We start from the raw sequence: 20433 nt of genomic DNA, 5'->3' as shown, positions 1-20433 counted from the left end.
TAGTCATTTTTCAGTGGGTCGCACTTCTGCTAGGGTTTTCCCAGTTGTCTCAATTACTCATTCTCAAGTCATTTGTTTGGATTTTATGTTCAGGAACCACAAACAAATGAAGTTATCAGATGGCTGAAACTAGATGAATGAGTAGCAACTGAAACCTCAAATGGCATGAAGATTGTGGTCCTTTTTTATATGGCAAATGGTATATTGTGGTCATCTCAGACACAGACCAGTACAACACTTCTTTGCTACCCTTTCCCAAGAACAGAAAGCCAGACTTCATCAAGCTGCTGGAGACGTCTCCATGATGCTCAATTAGACTACAGGCTTTGGGTCAGAGCTGGCTGACACTGGGGATTCTAAGTTCTCAGTCAAAGCAGCCTTGATGCTGTCTTCTGATGATTCCATTATTTATAGCCTTGAAATGAAGGAGGTAAAGCTAGTCTAGTAGTTTCCCTCCTTCCTAAAGCACAGCTCTTGGTCTAAAGAGGACTGCAGTATCTTTAGTCCTTTTCTCACTGTGTTCTGTTTTTTTTAGCTGTATAAAGCAAGAGCTAGAAAAGGCCCAATTTATTTGCCCAAGACTGAACTGCATGGAGGGTGTACCAGGGGCAACATGACGTCTTTATCAATACCAGGTGGAGTCAGAGCTAGGAGTGAAGAGTGGACACCATAGTCTGACAACCTGGCTACTTAAATCCTGGCTCTGTTTATTAAAATATACCTTGGTTATAGTACTTAAATCTCTAAATATGATCTCTGAGCAATAAAATGAGAGACCATAGTGTTAGTGCTTTGAGCATTAAATAAGGCAACGTGAAAAGCAACTAGGAGAGTCCCTGGCCCGGACAAAGAGCTCACTAAATGGTAGCTATTACTGTTAACAAAAAAAATGTTTTAACACTGGAAATTGCAATATTTAACAAACAGACACTCAGTGCCACCACTGAATGACTTCAAACAGTCTTGTTTCTCATGTATTTGCTGCACTGTCGTTCTCTCTTGCTGAAAGGCTGGTAGCCTGACTTTCTGTTGAGCACATCTTGCTCTGGCGCCTTGTGAAGAGCAGGAGATAACAGTCCAGACAAGGTGCAATTTCACTTTTTTATGAGCCTAAAGGAAACGAGGCTACATGTAAGTGGAATCAAGAAACGATCAATTAAGAAAAAGGAGCTGTGTAAAGGAAAGATAATAAAATAAGAAGGACCAGGGCAACAGGATGCGGTATTGAGGAGAAAGACAATAAAGTGAGCAACGGGGCAACGGGATGCGGTATTGAGGTACTGGCACCAGGAAGCAGGGGCGAAGACCTTCCAATACACTGTGGTTTGAAATGCTGGAGACTACCAAGTGCTATGGCGCCTGGCAATGCTACCCACTCAACCCCCAGCAGAGGAGATGCCCTCAGCAACTGGGGAGGAAGTGGGACATAATGATTGCTCCAGGAGACAGTCTTCTGCTCTGGGGCTTTAATCCAGCTTGGCTTATTGGGTGACCTTGTGAAGACCAGGAGATATTACAGACAAGACGCAATTTCACTTTTTTTATGAATCTAAAGGAAATGAGACTACACGTACGCAGAATTAAGAAACAACCAATTAATCAAAGTTCTCATAGTACCAGGTAGAAAGTTAATGAAGACACACTTGAGAAAAGGAAATTAGAGCAGGGTTCACAAATGTCCTTTCTGGTGGCTTTCAGGATTTTGAAACTTTAAGTCTTATACTTTTGGGAAGGCTTGCATTTTCAGATCCGCATAGTTCTACACCTCTGATCATCACATTTGGCTACTGAAGGCCTGGGTGCATGACTCCAGATTTCAGTACATCAGTTGGCCCCATGTGTAAAGCCAGCCTGAAATGAGTTTACTTACAACTTAATTCTCTCATCAATTATATTCAAATAGGTACCTTCAACGTTCCACAGGGATGGCCCTGCTAGCTTAGCTATAATTTGCTCAAGGGTGCTGGTTAGTTTTTATTTCTAAAGAACATTTGCCACAGACTAAATTCTGATCTTACTCCTAGTTAATCAAAGTTGTAAAGTTTTAAGTGGTGTTTGAAAAGATCACAGGAGTAAATACCTTATAATCTATCCATATATCAAATTTAATCCAATCTAGGCACTGTTATAAATACTAACATGCTCTGGTTTACCCTTTGCCACCTTCCAGAGGTCTCCTAAGGAAGGCACTTTAGGAAGTCAGGAGTAAATTAGGTCCCCATATCTAATAGCACAAACACCATAGCTAAGCATGCATATCATCATGAATATTTACACCTAGCAGGGGCCTTTGTGCACCACTCTGAGAGACAAATGGTATTTCCAGTAATAGTTTATTGATTTCCAAATGCACAGGGGCGCCAAGTCCGAACATCCTGGGATAGCAGTAAATCTCTCTTACAAAATAATTTACAGTATGAAAATGATATACTGAAACATTAACTCAGATATGTAATTCCCTTGAAAGACTGAGTGTTCCCTTGTTTAGTGTAAAGGGAGGAAGGGGAAGATGACTAAGGAGGGAATGTGACTATGTACACGAAAACAGGCAGAAGACAATGGATTCGTTGGTTCTACCCACTCACGCGTTGTGGCCTGTCACTGTAAGACTGGTCAGGATTAACTTCCACAAAGTATAAATCACTGGTCCCCTCAAAGTCACATCAAGTCCAGTATGGACTCTGGCTGCTTCTCACCTTCAAGATATCTTCAAGGTGTCACCTTCAAGACACCTTCAAATGTCTTCATTTATTTTCACCTTCTTGTTCTGGCCCGAGTTCTGATGTTTCTGGTGAGTTCTCAGCCTCACATGGTAATGTGAGACCAAGTGATCCAAATGATCTCCTGTTTTCCTGGCAAACACTCAGTTCCTATGGCTCTTGGAATTCCATAGGGTGAAGGCCTCAGAAACACTGCTAGGTGAAGGCAGTGTCAGTAAGATCTGCAATCCTCCTGTGGGCCTGTTCCCTTAGAGCAGGGCTGCACTTGATTTATAATGGGATTTTTGTCTTTAAAATAACAAACAAAAAAATCTAGATGTGCTCAGCCCACAGTAAACATGCAACCAATTTACTGAAAAGCATGTACTGAATAGCTATTACACAAGAGTATTATATCAGGAATCAGCAGGACATTTTCCTGTGGGGAGATAGGACTTTCTAGACCTCTGACTACTACAAGGTTATAAATTGTACAGCTGTACACTCAGGCCCAAATGGAGTGACCAAAATGATCCAAGTCACCAAAATGACAGGGCATCTAAATTTTACATGTTATTAGACATGGTGGAAGGGGGTGGGGTGCAATTTCCTTCCTGGCTATATCACCTTGGCTCTGTTTTCAAAGCTGACACCAACCACTAGGGGCTACTCTGGAAAGCCAGCACTCACACACCATTATCTGGTGTGGAGCGAGAAGAAATCTTTGTGGGGGCATATAAGATCACCAGGGGCAGTTGTGAGTCTCACTTAACTCAAACAATAGTATGTGCACGTGTGTACAAATCTCTCTCTCATTTACACCCCCCCCACACAAACACACCAGGTAGGGAGTCCAAAGTTAGTAATTTGAATTGGCACGTTCTCACAGAGTACAGAATATGGTAGCTGAGTTTACTAAAATATGAGGATTTGCTTTTCTATGGCAATGAAGCAGGAGATATTGAAGACTACTGTCACCTTCACTATGTCTGAAAACTTTACCCTCTTGAAGGTCAAATCCCCTTTTGTTTCTTTTGTGGGGATGACACTGAAAGAAAACACTCCCCAGCCCAAGTTAATAATGAGTACTTACAACATCTAACAGAGAGGAGTAAGGTCATCTTGATGTCTTTGAAAAACAGTTTATAATGTGAACGGGCATAACTGCACTGGGGAACTGAAATCCTCTTCCTCTCTCTGAATTTGTAGGTGAGACATGGTATGGGGCAGAGAGCTGACTGCAGGGAAGGGAGAGCTGTGTTGAGAACTGGTTCCAGCATTTCCTAGCAATTACAGATAAGAGACTTGTTCTCAGCACATCTACAGAGGGTTGGTTCATAGTCTATCCTCAGGTTACTTCCTTTTCCTGGCTGTCAGAGCTGAGAAATCAAACATTTCTTGGAACTGTTCTCAAAAACTCAACATTCAGAAGGTTGCCAGGACTTGCTGTGGGTACCCAACTCATTTTTGGAGACATCCTTTACCTGAATCACTTGATGATTTCTCCTAGGGATCCGGGTCAACTCTGCTTTCTACAGTCAACCAGGACACACACAAATCTAACTCACACTGACCTGGAAGGCAAGAAGTTTCCTCATGAGGGCACAAGGCCAAGCAGCAGGTCCTAGCTCTGAGGATGAAGCTGGCACCACTGCAGAAAGCATCCTAGTCCTTACAGTGATAAATGCTGCCACAGAAACTTAGGGATCTGGGCAGGCAGAAGCTGCTGTGCTGTGTTTAATTTCCTGGTTAAAATCTTACCAGGTGCTGGAGACAGCGGGAGCCCACGAGCAAATCTGAAACCCTTTCTAAAGAAAGGGAAAAGCTTTCCTTGAGGATTCCAGACAGATGATACTTCATAGAGACAGGTTGGCAAATATTTTTATAGTTCTGTTTATAACCACTACATAAATGCTTGGATTTCCCAAATACTGATATAATAATAGCATGATTAGGTGTGAAAAGCCAATGATCTGTCCATTGGTAATACAAGGTCAACATGTAAAGATCAAACAATGATTGATTACTGGGGAAAGACAAACAAGCTTCCAAAATCTGAAGTCTTTTCAATCTTATGATTTTCTACATTTTTTTCTAGAGGAGTTTTGGTCCTTTGTAAAGAATTTTTAAAACGGGGTATCATTGGAGGTTGTTAACTCAGGGTGTATTAAATTCTCCAGTCTTTGCAGACAGATGGTAAAGGATCAAAATTGTCTAAGTTATCTACTAGCCACCAGTTTGTGAATGAATATATATATATTAATTTTAAACTCCTCCCTCCCGACACCGTTATATGTGTAGTAAGCTAGGGTAATCCTAACCTAGAGCATACAGGCTTAGCAGTTTCCTGGCCTCAAAGGAATAAATCATTTTATAGCACGCACAGGATTGAACAATGATATAAATAGGACCCTACAGTAAGCATGTGCTGATTCTGCCGCAGAACTATCCTGTACACACATTAGCTGCCCCTAAAGCTTCATGATAAGTATACAGGTTATAGGCAGGCAAGCAGGCAGGCAGGAAAAGGGGGATTTCCCCCAAGGCAGACTCCTTGGATCCACCTCAGAGACACTGAAAGTCTAGAGCTTGGTCAACAGCAACCGCAAGGCTGCTTGGACACAGTTCAGACAGAATCTCAGTGTGAACATGGAAATGCCACACAAGCAGAGGGGAGGGTACACATTGTCCACCTGCAAACGAGTGTTACCTTCCAAGTCTCCCACCTTATCTCTACAGTATAAGTATATGAACAGTCTCTTCTCTAACAACTGTTTGTTCTATTAAAACACAACGTTATTCCTCTGACTTTTAAATCATTTGGTAAGAAAAACTCATGTCTCAAGATGTGTGTGTGTGTGTGTAAGCTTGCAGTTGGGTATCTCCCAACACACCACTGTTTCCTTGACTCTGAAAAGTGTGGTTGTAAGAACTGTGACCTGGGAATGGGAGAAGGCCAGGAAATGCAGCTCTGGGGCATGCCTGCTCATGCTACATGGGAGGGGAGAGCTGGGGTGTGGGAGGTGAACTGAAGGCCCACTGCAGGGAGGAGGATTCCAATTGTAGGAAAGAGAGGGAATGTTTGCTGGCAGATGGATCTGAATCCAGCCAGCCAGCGAGTGGCATGGATTCTCATCACAGTGCACTGAAGCCACCTTAGGCTAACCTGGGGGTGGAACTGGTAAATTTTACAGTGACAATTCCCACCTGGTGATAAACGTGCCAGTCTTCTATGTCGTGACAGACCTAGTAGTCTATACAGTTAGCCCAAGAATTCAGGTTTTATCAGACACTTTAGTGACAATTTGGAAAATTTGGGCAATCTGAATTCTGAAACACGGATTTCAACTTTTAATCAGATTCCTTTGTTCTTTTCCCCCTCTAACTCCTTAAAATCATTTCCTTTCTACCTCTTCAATCACTTTTTCCATTTCCTCAGCACTGAATTATGAATCTGAAGTCCTAGATAATACCATATACTAAAAATATCTTCTTTCTAGCTCTGGACTCTTTCTTCAACCCCATGTTCCACCCAGTTGTTCTAATGCCTTTCACAAAGGCAGGACTGGACTATGAGAGACTGTCTAAGGAGCCAGTGTGGCCCTGCTTGGCCACATTTGCTGTAAGCTTTAGTACAAACAAAGTGGGTTTTCTGTTTGCAGGTAACTTATTTCCTTTCAAGATATTCTAGAACCTTCCTAAGGAAGTGATACTGTTGACTTGCACAATATTCCAGGGGCTGGCTTTCCTGAGTAAGTAAGTTCAAAGCAGCCTTTGGGGAGTTGCCTGAAGAGCCTCCAAGTTGATCAACGGGACTCTTCCCGTGACCTACCACAAGAGAACAAGAAGCACACAGTCAGTACTCATAAAACTTGTTGTCTCTTGGCGACATGTGTGCCCGCTGTGGATCTGGGGACATATCCAGTGGAAGAAGTTTGTTGCCAGGCAGCTTTCACAGATATCAGAAGCCATTACAAACACGCTGTCACATACACACGGGGAAGGGGTGTTTTCCACGAGGAATGGTTTGTCTTCATGTGTCCTCTTCTTCACTGGCACCACTATGAAAGAAAGGGAGAGGCAGATGAGTTCAGACACCAGCCACAGGAAGGGAAGCAAGACAATATACAGGCTGACGATCTCGTGCTACTCGGCAGTAGAGCAACAGGAAGTACCTTAGTTTTTTTGATTTCTGATTTCTAAATTTAACTATAGTGATCATGAAAATTAAAAACTTACTATCTTGGGTTGTGAGAGGATCAAATAAGAACATGTGTAAAATATACAGTACCCAGTATACTATGATTAAGTAAAGGAGCAAGAGGAATCACGAGACTTAGAATTTTAATGAGCAAAATGAACTGCTAGCAGAAATCAGAAGTTTGATTTCCTTTAAGTGTTAGGCCACCTATTATTAGGTCAGAAAAATAAGAAGCAGCAATGAATGGCATTCTGCCCTGGGTAAAGCCAATGTCTTGCTCATGCCGCAAAGTTAGTCTCCAGAAAGTGCTCTACCTCATCAGGACTGGATCATTCTCTGTGTGCCCTCCCTCCTTCCCTCCTATCACATTCTATAGTTTGGTATTTATTCTCATCCCCCTTCTACTGAAGTATACAAGGGTAGCATTCATACTATTTTACCAGTGACTACACATCTAGAAGTTGTACAATGAACACACAGAAGTGCTCAATAAAATGACTTCCAAAAACAACAGAAAGAAAGAGTGGGAGGAACTAATGCAATCACAAGATTCCAGGGTCAGTGTTTCAGTGCCAAAACCAAGTGTACAGTCCCAAAGGTACAGCTACTACTTCAGTTGCTCCCAAGTAAGCACCACTGGTTCTGGGAAAAGGCAGCAGGGGTGAGCACCCTTACAGAAAGGCAAAAGCAGCAGACCTGCCTAGGCACTCCTCATTCACTTCTAGAGGTCACCGATTCAAACACAGACAAGACACAACTTGATCTCCTGCTTACTGGACAGAAATATCATGACCCAGAACGAGGTCGTTCACTCAGTTTTTCTATTACTCCTCACTACAATCCCAGGATATTGGAACTATTATTTTCTATATTGCCCAGATGAAGAAAGTGAAGCTCAGTGAGATGTAAGAACCTAGAGTTCTTTGAGATCAAGGTTTAATTTTGGCTGGAAGTCTAAAGTTCAAGCTGGAAGAGAATGAAATGGTTTATAATACATCAGCTTCCAGCTATGACCTATAAAGTTCTCAGAAAGGATTATCTTTGTCTACATAAATCTGTGCTCTTTGTTTCCATCTGGAGAAACAGCTGAGATAAAATATTCTAGCAGTGGGGTTCTAGTACTTCCAAAGTACAAACACTTAAGACATGGGCCTACAGATTAAGGGGAGTGCACTCTAGAAGCCAGAAGAGTCAAGTCAGTAACAAGCCACATCAGAATTCTGCACTACTTGTTTCCTATTGACTGTCCAGTCATGAGATAAAGGGTGCACGTAGGCAGGGCTGACCAGAGGACTGCCATTAGAGCAGTATTTGGTGGCATCTGTCCCAAAGAGAACAAAAGGTCTTTTATAAAAAGATTGTAGCCAGAATCAAAGCACAGATAAAATTGGCCCCATATTCTCCCCTTGGTATTGAGAGCAAGTTCTTTTTGTTTCTCTGCCAGTCTTCCTTCTAATATGAGAGGACTGATGGTGACTGTGCCCTTTCCTTAGGCTGCAGTTCATTTTTTAGCGTTCTTGAGACAAAGCACTCATGAACCTACTGAAATTCATTCAGAGTTTTATCTATGTGTTCCTTTGTCTCAGAAAGGCCATGATTTTCATCATAGTTTCAAAGATGTCAACAACCCCAATCTCAAACTGAGAATATCAAATCATACACAATTTCTTTTTCATTTTTTGGGGGGGGAGGCAGTTTGATACTGGGTTTCTCTGTATAGCCCTGGTTGTCCTGAAACATCTACACCAGGCTGGCCTTGAACTCAGAGATCCACCTGCCTCTACCTCCCAAGTGCTGGGATTAAAGGTGTGTACCACCACCACCTGGATCAGTGTTTAGGTTTTTACTATAAAACTGTATAAAACTTGGAGTAGTTCAGGGAAAAGATCAGGTCTTTACTGATAAAATCTATTCTCATTACTCTAAGAGAGATCTGTTCCCGGGCCTGAAAGATAAAATTTTCTCACTGTTTAGAGCAGGAGACCCTGTGAGTCTGATATGTCATTTATTGATTTCTTCAACTGCTAAATATTTACTGATTGTCTACTGTGTGTTAGGCTGGATATCAGAAGGGCAGAGTGGTCACCCATACAGATGCCACAGCCCTGGTGTGATGGGGGCTCGGGAGATATTTTGTTTTGTTTTTAAAGAAAAAAGATAGCATATTTTCATAAAACAACCGGTTTCTCATGATAATAATAAAAAGAAATGTGCAGCACGGGTACCCAATTGGTATATGGTTTCTTCTGGTGGGTTACTCATCAGTGAGAGGCATCTCCTTTCTTTTCCATTCTGCTTTCACTTCTTACATGAGCATATGTTCAAATGACCTTATCTGAAATGCCTTAAAATCTTCGTGGTTCCTCTTCAGGTACCCATCTGCTTCCACAGAAACACCTACTTGCCATTCAGAGATCTACAAGTGGACTGGGGATTGCAGGTTACAGAGATCTTTTAAGGTATCTGTTTAATGTATCAATTTCTAATGAATGAGGGGCATTAGGCAGACAGCCATTCTCTTTATTCTACTGAGGTTCTTAAGAAGGTAGTACCATCATACAATGATCCTAAGGTCATGGAACTGTTGAATTCTTAGTGAATCTCACTTCCTCAGGGTAGTGCTACATATCTTGCAATGTTACAGTCAGACTTTTTATATACACATGATGAAAGGAGTTGTACCCTTCCTTTTAAAAATGAAAATTAAAAATTTGCCTTCTTCTAATGTTCCCTCAATACCTTTGTTTTGGCACCTGAAACTATTATATTTTAGATTAAACATGTTATTTCTAAATTTCCTTCAGATGGTTGAGATGAAAACAGTTTTTTAAAAATATGTATGTGGAGTGTGTGTATGTCTCTGTGTGTGTTTCTGTGTAATCATGGAGGCCAGAGGTTGATGTTGGGTGTCTACCTCTATAAATCTCCACTATATTTTTGAGACAGTCTTACATGGAACCCAAAGCTTACCATTTCAACTAAAATAAATGTTAGCAAGCCTATGACATCTGCCTGTCACCAGTCATCCCTCAGTACTTGGGCGATAGACATGAAATGTCAACACAGTTTTTATGTGAGCTCTGAAAGTCTAAGTTTAGGTCCCCCTGCATTTGCTGGTCCTCATGCATTGAACCATCCTCCTGGATAGGTTTACTTATCTTTTTATTGAATGACAACTTCAAAGCTAAGGAAATACAGGGATTGAACATAAAGTTTCATAGTTCTGACCATTCTAAGCAGGTTTCTAGAAAAATTGTCCCTTGTCAATGCTGGTAATAGCAGGACACTGAGTAGTACTGTGGATTAGTTAGGAGGCTTCTGTTCACTGACTGGTCTGGATTGAAGGTAGCTTATTTAGAAACAGTAGTCTTAAAGCTGTAGTGCACATTCCCTGGTGTATATAATGACTTTCCAGGAATGACTTGTATATGGATAATCATAAGAACAATTTGCAAGTGTTTAATTTCTACGTATCTTCTTTCCTAAAAGTGATCATCTTAAGAACATGGGGTACAGGTTTTCTTTGTAACCAGGTCCATTTTCAAAATCTTCTCACTCCCATTTCAGGAAAGATATACACACCGTCTACACACTGCATTGCAAAGTCTTTAAAGAGATCCCGTGAAAGCAGGGTAAGAAATAGTAAGACATTATTCTCTATTGCATCTATAGAAGGCAATAGCTTATCTCTATGTTTCACTAAGATTTAAACTCAGAAGACCGCTGTCACAAAGCACTAGTATGTTTATTTGAATTGGATATAAATGAAATCAGATCTAACAGAAAGTGAGTGTGATTTGGCTGACAAATTTGGGTGTAAGAAATGGATTTGTCAATTAGATTATATAGTAAATATTGCCGCTGTAAATTTAATAAGTTTGTGATGTCAGTTTTGACAAAAACATACATAAAATGAGATGGACACAACATGATACAAGAAGTCACATCCTTTCTAATTATCTATACTTGACCCAAAACTTAAGGAATTAACTTAAAGGAGGGCAAGGAGGCACACACTTTTCCCTGTATTTCTTTAAGGGATGCACAACCAGAACATTTAACTAAAGGAACTATGAGCACCTAAATTCGGAATGGGATGGTGGTGTGAGATTTAGCAGCTCTCTGTCTAGGGTCAGGGTCTGTGGGAACAGAATGGGGCCAAGAAGTCCCAAGTAGTATAAGGAATGTTGTGTCCTCTCTTCCAAGACTTGGGCATTCTGAGATAGCCCTTCAATTAGCTATGGCACCTAAAGATGTAAGCTGGGAGAAGATACAAGGCCTAGTCACACTCAACCCCAACCACCTGCTGAAAGAAGGTTGTCATGCAGAAGATAATCCTGACAAATCCATAAAGACAGGTAGCTCAGTTTTGCAGTTTGTCCGCAGAGTTGAAAGGGTGTGAAAGGAAGTTAGTAAGTGAGATGGTAGGCACTCTGAGATCATAGTTTCTTTTCCTATGCATTTAATGCACTTACTATGATTGGCACTGCTTGTTCATCATCATTGAGTTCACGGCCACTTACTAATTAACCATTGCTCTAAAAGAATTATTCAACTCAAGAGAATAGAGAAATTAAGAGATATTAACACTGAGGAGGGAGAAGAAAGGAGGAAGGTTAGACTGAGTAATTTTTTTTTAATTAGGCCACATAGGCACTGCACAAAAACCTAACTGGGAAGCCCTGAGCTTTCAGTATTTGAGGAAGCAACTGCCTAGTTCTAGTAAGTATGCCAGCTGTGCGGGGGGGGGGGGGGCAGGAGTGGGGCAGGATGGACCACACTCTCTGACCCAGGAGCTTTCCTCCATGACTCACTTGCCCCTACAGCCTGGGCAAAAAGGAACCTGAGTTGTTGTGCAGTTAAGCGTGGGAACTTACTAGTCTTAAGCTGGAGAGCTAGTTATGTATAAATATAAAAGAAAACAAAATGTTCTTTGTTGTCATGGGTCTAAGAAGTGTATGAGAAGACCGGCATTCAAGTTCAGGTTCTGCTATGTGATTCTGGAACACATTTTCTCACTTGAGAAAGTGGAATAGCCTGAGTGATAAATATAATTTAGGAAAACTCCACAACAGATAAAGCTAAGCTCCTTTCCAAATTAAACACTTTTGAGTTAATTAACTGGCTCTTATTTGTAGGGCTTTTCTATTCTCATACTCCTCCCCATTCCACCTTTTCTATCCATCCTGAAGACTGGTCAGTTCTACCATCTTTTTCCTAGCTGGGCGCAAACACTGGGTTGATCAGTACCTAGAAAAGCATGAAGAATAAGCTCTGATCTCAGCAAAAGCTTCATGGTTTCTACTTCTCTTGTGGTTCTTTAGAAAGTAAGGCTTTCAGCAGCCAAAATCAAACTAAATGAAAAGAAATTCACAGCAATCCCACTGAAATCAGGAACAAGACAAGGTTGTCTACTCTCCCCATATCTATTCAATATAGTTCTTGTAGTCCTAGCTAGAGCAATAAGACAACAAAAAGAGATCAAAGGGATACAAATTAGAAAAGAAATCAAACTCTCACTATTTGCTGATACGATAGTGTACATAAGCAACTCCAAAAATTCTACCAAGGAACTTTTACAACTCATAAACACTTTCAGTAATGTAGCAGGATACAAGATTAACTCAAAAAAAAAATCAGTAGCCCTCCTGTACACAGATGAAAAATGGGCTGAGAAAGAATCAGAGAAACATCACCCTTCACAATAGCCATAAATAGCATAAAACATCTTGGAGTAACTCTAATCAAACAAGTGAAAGACTTGTATGACAAGAACTTTAAATCTTTGAAGAATGAAATTGAAGAAGACACCAGAAAGTGGAAAGACCTCCCATACTCTTGGGTAGGTAGAATTAACATAGTAAAATGGCAATCTTACCAAAAGCAATCTACATATTCAATACAATGTCCATCAAAATCCCAGCAAAATTCTTCACAGACCTCGAAAAAACAGTACTCAACTTTATATGGAAAAGCAAAAGTCCCAGGATACCCCAAACAATCCTGTCCAATAAAGGAACTTCTGGAAGCATCACAATTCCTGACTCAAACTCTACTACAGAGCTACAGTACTGAAAACAGCCTGGTATTGGCATAAAAACAGACAGGAGGGCCAATGGAACCAAATAGAAGACCTGGATATTAATCCACACACTTTCAAACACGTGATTTTTGACAAAGAAGCAAAAAATATCAAATGAAAAAAAAGCATATTTAACAAATGGTGCTGGCACAACTGGATATCAACATGAAGAAGAATGAAAATAGATCCATATATATCATCACACATAAAACTCAAGTTCAAATGGATCAAAGACCTCAACATAAAGCCAGCCACACTGAACTTCATAGAAGAGAAAGTGGGAAGTACACTTGAAGACATTGGCACAGGAGACCACTTCCTAAATATAATCCCAGTAGCACAGACACTGAGAGAAACAATTAATAAATGGAACCTCCTGAAACTGAAAAGCTTCTGTAAAGTGAAGGACACAGTCAACAAGACAAAATGACAGTCTACAGAATAGGAAAAGATCTTCACCAACCCCACATCAGACAGAGGTCTGATCTCCAAAATATGCAAATAACTCAAGAAACTGGTCATCAAAAGAACACATAATCCAATTAAAAAAATGGAGTACAGACCTACACAGAGAACTCTCAACAGAGAATCTAAAATGGCTGAAAGACACTTATGGAAATGTTCAACATCCTTAGTCATCAGAGAAATGCAAATCAAAAACAACTCTGAGATTTCATCTTACACCAGTAAGAATAACCAAGATCAAAACCACTGATGACAACTTATATTGGAGAGGTTGTGGGGTAAAGGGAACACTACTGCATTACTGGTGGGAGTGCAAGCTGGTAAGGCCCCTTTGGATATCAGTGTGGTGATTTCTCAGAAAATTAGGAAACAACCTTCCTCAAGACCCAGCAACCACTTTTGAGTATATATCCAAAGGATGCTCAACTGGGCCACAAGGACATGTGCTCAACAATGTTCATAGCAGCATTGTTTGTCATAGCCAGAACCTGGAAACAACCTAAATGTTCCTCAACCAAAGAATGGATAAGGAAAATGTGGTACATTTACACAATGGAGTACTACACAGCAGAAAAAAATAATGGCATCTTGAAATTTGCAAGCAAATGAATGGAGCTAGAAAACATCATTTTGAGTGAGGTAATCCAGACCCAGAAAGACATGCATGTACTCACTCATAAGTGGATTTTAAACATAAAGCAAAGAAAACCAGCCCATAAATCACAATCCCAGAGAACCAAACAACAATGAGGACCGTAAGAGAGACATATATGTATTTAATCTACATGGGAAATAGAAAAAGACAAGATATCCTGAGTAAATTGGGAACATGGGAACCTTGGGAGAGGGTTGAGGGGGAGGGGAGAGCCAGGGAGGGGAGAAGAGAAAAATGTAGAGCTCAATAAAAAAAAAAATCAATATATATATTAAAAAAAGAAGAAAGGCTTTGTTTCAGCCTCACTCACCTTCCTTTGCAAGTCATAGTAAGGACAAGGAAAAGGGCTCTTCCTTCTCTAGACTACATCATGATTTATATTTTAAGTCTTCTCTCCTTTCACAACTACCATGATTTACAAAAGCCTGACTTAATGGCCCATAAGCAATTTATATTCATAACATTTATAACAATAACTTCTAGTACTGGATCTCCATTCTGCAGGTAAGAATTGATGTGCTGGGGCTGCAGAGATGGCTCAGTAGTTAAGAGTATTGGCTGCTCCTCCAGGACTCAATAATCTACATGGTGGCTCACAACAATTTATAATTTTAGTTCCAAAGGGTCCAACACCCTTTTCTGGCCTCTGAAGCTACCAGGTAGTACACAGAAAAGCATGCAGGCAAAGCATGCACACTAATAAAATAAAAGACAATAAATCTCTAGAAAAAGAATTGGTGCCAGGTGGTAGTAGTACAAGCCTTTAACCCGAGCACATGGGAAGCAGAGACAGGTGGACTTCTCCAAGTCTGAGGCCAGCCCTGTCTACAGAGCAAGTTCCAGGATAGGCTCCAAAAAGCTACAGAGAAACCCTGTCTCGAAAAACAAACCAAGCCAACCAAACAAACAAACAAACAAAAGAATTGGTATTCTATTACAGATTCTGGTAGGTATCATCTGTATTTTACAGAAGAGAAAACTGAGGTTCAAGAATGTTACATAATTTATTTGTACAAGGTTCACAGCTTGTAAATGACAGATTTGGTGAAATAATCAACTTTCAGGAATCACACCAAACTCAGGAAAGAGGTGAGTGTAACTCGTTTCCCAGCCCTATAAAAAGTAGTGGTGATTTAAGATTTTTGAGATATTTTTAACATCTGAAAAATGGGACAGTAATGCCCACCATCAAGTTTTGTGGTGGAATAAAAGAATGTGCATTGTTTTTCTAACATATGAAAGAAAAGCCAGGTAAGGAGGCCTATAGAAATACAGACCTGGTTTGTCACAGCTGCCCCTCCGTCTGCAGATCTATTTAGAGCCTGAGTGTAGCTTCTGACCAAGTGTCAAGTTTGATCACTATGAACATAGAAGGTGATGCTCCTCACACTTACATACAAGTGTGCATAAAGTCCTGCTTCTCTGGAAGAGAAGCCTTTCAGCCAGTGTCCTGCTACGGGGAGGTAAATGAATGGAAGTAACAGAGAGGCTCCTTAGCCTGCCAATACCACATCTGCTTTAAAACTCCCTTCTTGAGAACTGAATCCTTTGTTGTTGCCAGATTAAGAACTGGTTACTTCTAGCCAAAAAGAAAAAGAAAAGAAAAGAAAAGAAAAGAAAAGAAAGAAAGAAAGAAAGAAAGAAAGAAAGAAAGAAAGAAAGAAAGAAAGAAAGAAAGAAAGAAAAGAGTAATAACAAATAAAAATCAAAATGTAACTTTCTTTGAATGTCTTTTGCTTTCCATACTAAATGGGTGCTACTTCTATGAAAAAGAAAACTTTCTATAGAACCATATACCAGGGATAATCCCAATGAACACATTGAAATGTATTTGCACCTATCTTTTCTATGCATGTATAAAATACATACCTAGCTTTCATAAAATTGGCTCATACTTCCTAAGCTCATTTATAACCTACTTTTTCCATTCAAGTCAGTCATGACCATTTTTCCTCATCAAGAAATATATTTCTTTAAGATTATGAGTCATGACTGAATCACATATAATTAGAATACCAAATATTGGATACTTGAAGGATCTCTACCTTTTCACTATTTCCCATATTTCTGTGACATACATCAATGCAGATGAATCATCCTTAACAATTTCCAAAGAAAAATGTCAGAAGGGAAACTCCTGGATCAAAAGGTATTATCTGTACTTTTAAAATAGGCTTTAAACTTTAGAAAACTCTAGATTAACAAAAGAATTATGCTTAGTTTTCCCTATTGCCAACAAGAAATGATTCATCACTTCTTGTCATTTACTGTGTTAGGGAAACCACATTTAATGGTCTCCATTCCCAGGGTTTCTGGTTATTGCCATAGCTACTCTTGATGGTATAGTACTGCTTAGATATTTTGTAAGATGTTCTTCAGTTGGGATTTGTTAAATGTCTTGCTCATGGTTACAGGGTTTTGGAAGGAAAACTACAGAGCTAAATTGCAATCATGTGCTATCAAGGGTTTAAATTCAATATAACTTCACACTGTTAAAACTGATCATGACCACCAGCGTCATTATGAATTGTCCAATTTTTCAGAGTACTTAACTCTTTTCCCATTTCACATAGTGTACTGTTTCGAAGAAAGTTACTATGAGTAGCCCAATCTTACTCCCTTTCTCCTTAAAGAGTATTTACATAAATCATCTGAAATTTTTTGAACATAAGATTTGCTCTTTCTTCCTTTACTCACCTATTCAGTCATTTAATCAGTATAGACTCCTGGGCATTTTTATACTTGGGGTTATAATCTAAAATTATTCTGCTGTTCAGTTTTGGCCTTTGGAGTACTTTTAGTTAGTTCCCTTGACATTTCTTCACCAATGTGAACTTTTCTTTTGGCTTGTTTTGAGCTCTTTCTCTCTTTAAGGTATTACAAGACCCTCCAGGCTTGTCTTATGTTTTCCCACATCTTAGAATCAGTCATTTCCCCAACAAGACAAGGATATGTGTTTCTAAAGACTCTTGATACATTATTGTTAAAATGTATGGAAGAAATCACTGTGTGCTGATTTATAACCATTACTTATACAGAGATGAGAATGCCCATTTTCCCTTCACCCCTGCCACAAATAGGATGGTTTCAAAGGGTAAGCAGGAAACTGAACTAGTGCAGAGATAAGAGTGCCTGTGTGTGCATGTGTCTGTAAGAGGCAAATGCCAGGAGAGCAGTTAGGTTTTCCTTTTTTCTGCCATTATATTGACTGTTTGCAACCTTCCTTCCTTCCCCCCAACACTTCTGGATCTTACTTCCTTACTGATCTCCTGTAGAGAGAACTGAAAGGAACCTTTCACACCCTCTATTAGGGCCCCTGCTACTCTAGGGGGAGAAGAATGAGAAAACAGCCTAAAGTTTGCCTTCCCTGCTTCCTAAACCTTCAGGAAATCACCTGACCTAGTTTCTTCATCTTCTCTTAGCATATGAATAATAGAAACCAAATCTCTCAAGCAGTTTCCTTTAAAAAAAATCTTAGCCATAAAATTAAATAATATCTGGGGCTTCAAATTTTCTGTTGCCCCAAGTTGCTAGATCTTGCAAGTAACCAAGAGAGGGGAAAAGGATCAATAAATAAACGTACTTGACACTAATCTCATCTCTATATAAAAAGGTATGTGTGTGTGTTCACATTATTTCAATAGCTTAGAGTCTCATGATGAACGTGGGATAAGGTGTGAAATATGAAGACCATTATAAGTTGGAAGAACTACAACTCTTAAAAAACTAATGCTACTTCTCCTATGGCTAAGAATTATGAATGCTGATTTAGGAGTTAAACTGAAGAACCAGCCTGCCCCCATCTTAAACTTAAAGCCATCTTATAGTAAAGACAAACCAAGTTCATTCCTATTTATGATTAAACGTCTGCTTTTCAAGGATTGGGCTATGTTTCACCTGTAACTTAACTACAAAGGGTTCTGCACTGCATGTTCATGACAATCATTGTTTAAAAAAATTGTTTATAACCAGCCTGTAAACCTTTATTTCAAAGGATTATATGACCACCTAGTGACTACACTGTTATGCCCACCTTGTAATGTCTGTTTCACGAAGTTGTTAAGACTAATGGTTATGATTATGTTCCTGTAACCCTGCCTATTCTGCCCACCAAATCATCCATTTCGAAACCTCCAATGCTTAAGACTTGTCTTCCTCACATCCAATGATGACCTCTTGAACCCTGCCTTAGGGAGAGGAAGCCCATGGACATGAATAAAAAGCTTACTATAATTAATTGCTTTCTTTAATTAATTTGGCCATGATGATTTGGGTAAGTGGTCTTTCTCCTTCCATTTTTGTTTGGGATTAACAAAACAAATCTAGTTTTGAGTCACATTTCTACCATTTAGTACAAAAGGCTTTTGAATTCTGAGCTTTTAATTGAAAAAGGAGGGCAAATTAGTAACCAGTTTCTTTAAAGAGTTGCTAAAAGGATATATATACATATATATGTGTATATATGTATGTCACATTAATATATATATCCTCTCTCTAGAATATATTACTATAGACAGAATACACGCACATACACAACAGTATACATTCACTCACATGGCATAATATCTAGCACACTTTAGGTACCTGATATATTTTGGTGTTACAAATGAATACATAATGATCAAAATGACCCTATAAAGTATGAATTTTCTGAGAAACCTCCCTAGCAGACTGTGGCTCACTTGTCTGTCCTAGAGACATTGCCCAAGAATCTCACATGTTGTTAACAGTTTGTCACTACAGGTAAACAAAGAGCCCATTTTCTTTTCTAATTGCCACTGGAATAATGAGGTGTATATAACCACTCCAACATCAAATGTGGATCAAAACACTGTATGATAAACAATGATTGCTTTTATAAAACATAGTTTTGCTGGTAAAGGGCATGTCTGGTCAATGGATTGGTAAAACTTATCACTGAGGACTATCTTAGTTACTTTTCTATTGCTGTGATAAAACAGCATGACCAAGGCAACTTATAGAAGAGTTTAGGGGACTTACAATTTTGGAGGGTTAAAGTTTATGACCACCATGGCAAGAATCATGGCCAGCAGGCAGACAGGCAAGCATGGTACTGAAGCACTATCTGAGAGCTTATATTTTGATCTATAAGTGCAGAACTAAACGGGAATGGCATGAACTTTTGAAACCTATGTGCACTGGAACTGTGGTTGTGACTAGTAGAAAAAACACACGCTGATCTTCAAGATCCCATTCTCGCACAAATAAGAGGCCTCCTTTAAGAAAGGTTTCCACATTGGTTTAAGAAGACATATAAAAAGCACTCACTATAGGAATGATGTGATTATTTGTTAGATTCTGAATTAATCACTTTGCCAACATTTTGATATTAGGTTTTCAAAATAACTGTGTAACAGCACTGACAATCCATTTTACAAAGAAAATGACGAGCAGAGTAAGAAAGCGTCATCTTAAGTCCCAGAGCTAGACAGAGCTGCAACTACAATCAAGGCCTGTCCCTTGTTTTTAACCCTGTGCAGGAAACTCAATGACAGCAAGGCAGATTGCCTTGTGAAGTCAATCTCCCAGCATCTACCCAACTAGTTTCCAGCTAAATATTTTCTAAGGCTTTGGAAGACTTAAAATTCCACTGTGATTACAATTGCTAGAAAAATTCCTCATGTCATGGAGAATCCCCAATAGTCTTGTCAAAAGCAGGAGGGAGGGTAGTGAGATTTTTTTTTCCCCTTTTAGTTTTTGTAACTATAGCATGTCTCTCAGCTTTTCTGTTATAACCTTGCTGATAGATAGCCTTTCCCCTCAGCTTCCACCAAACAGTCATGCCAAACCCACCCCCAACACAACCAAGACACCTGAGCAGCAGAATCACTCAGGATACTTAGAGCAGAGTCCCTCTAGGTCAACTTCATTCTGTCCGTCCAGGTCAGAAGCACCAGGCTTGCTTTTTATTCAGTTGCACAGTAATACATTTAGGCTTTCAGCGCATTTTTTTTTTCTTCCCCTCTGGAAAATGGAATCTAAATTAAGTTCAGATGATGTGCCCTGGTCTACCTCAAGGAACCAGTGAAAGTGGTCTGGAAAAAGTCCTGCTTTGTCCTTGCAGACTCTAGGGGGCTTACAGGTTCAACACGTCCTAACCACACTGTAAATGCTTCTCAGAGAATGACTGTGGTCTCCATTCCCCAGTGTTCACTAGCACACCTGGCACTTAGGACTCATGATCCTTGTAGCACACCTGCACTTGCTGCTGGGGTGAGGGTGGAAAAGGTGGACCTTCAAGGCAGAAAACTACATCCAACAGAAAACAAGACTTTCTCCTAATGCTATAAACTATTTATCTGGAGAACCC

At 39.8% G+C, this 20433-nt stretch overlaps 1 protein-coding gene across 1 annotated transcript in view; it reads right to left on the bottom strand.

Annotated features, from left to right (window-relative positions):
* Positions 1 to 2316: 2316 nt before the first annotated feature.
* The window catches only part of Trim44 (TRIM family member 44), a 102436-nt gene continuing 84319 nt past the window's right edge, over positions 2317 to 20433 (bottom strand). The window contains exon 5 of the mRNA XM_048443615.3: positions 2317 to 6760. Coding sequence (XP_048299572.2) covers positions 6733 to 6760 — 28 coding nt within the window. The 3' untranslated portion in view covers positions 2317 to 6732. The remainder of the gene's footprint in view (positions 6761 to 20433) is intronic.

The sequence above is a fragment of the Myodes glareolus genome, chromosome 10 (assembly GCF_982192425.1).
Source record: "Myodes glareolus chromosome 10, mMyoGla1.1, whole genome shotgun sequence".
Taxonomy (NCBI): Eukaryota; Metazoa; Chordata; class Mammalia; order Rodentia; family Cricetidae; genus Myodes; species Myodes glareolus.
Note: the sequence above shows the minus strand (reverse complement) of the source record. Positions and strands in the feature narration are given on the sequence as shown.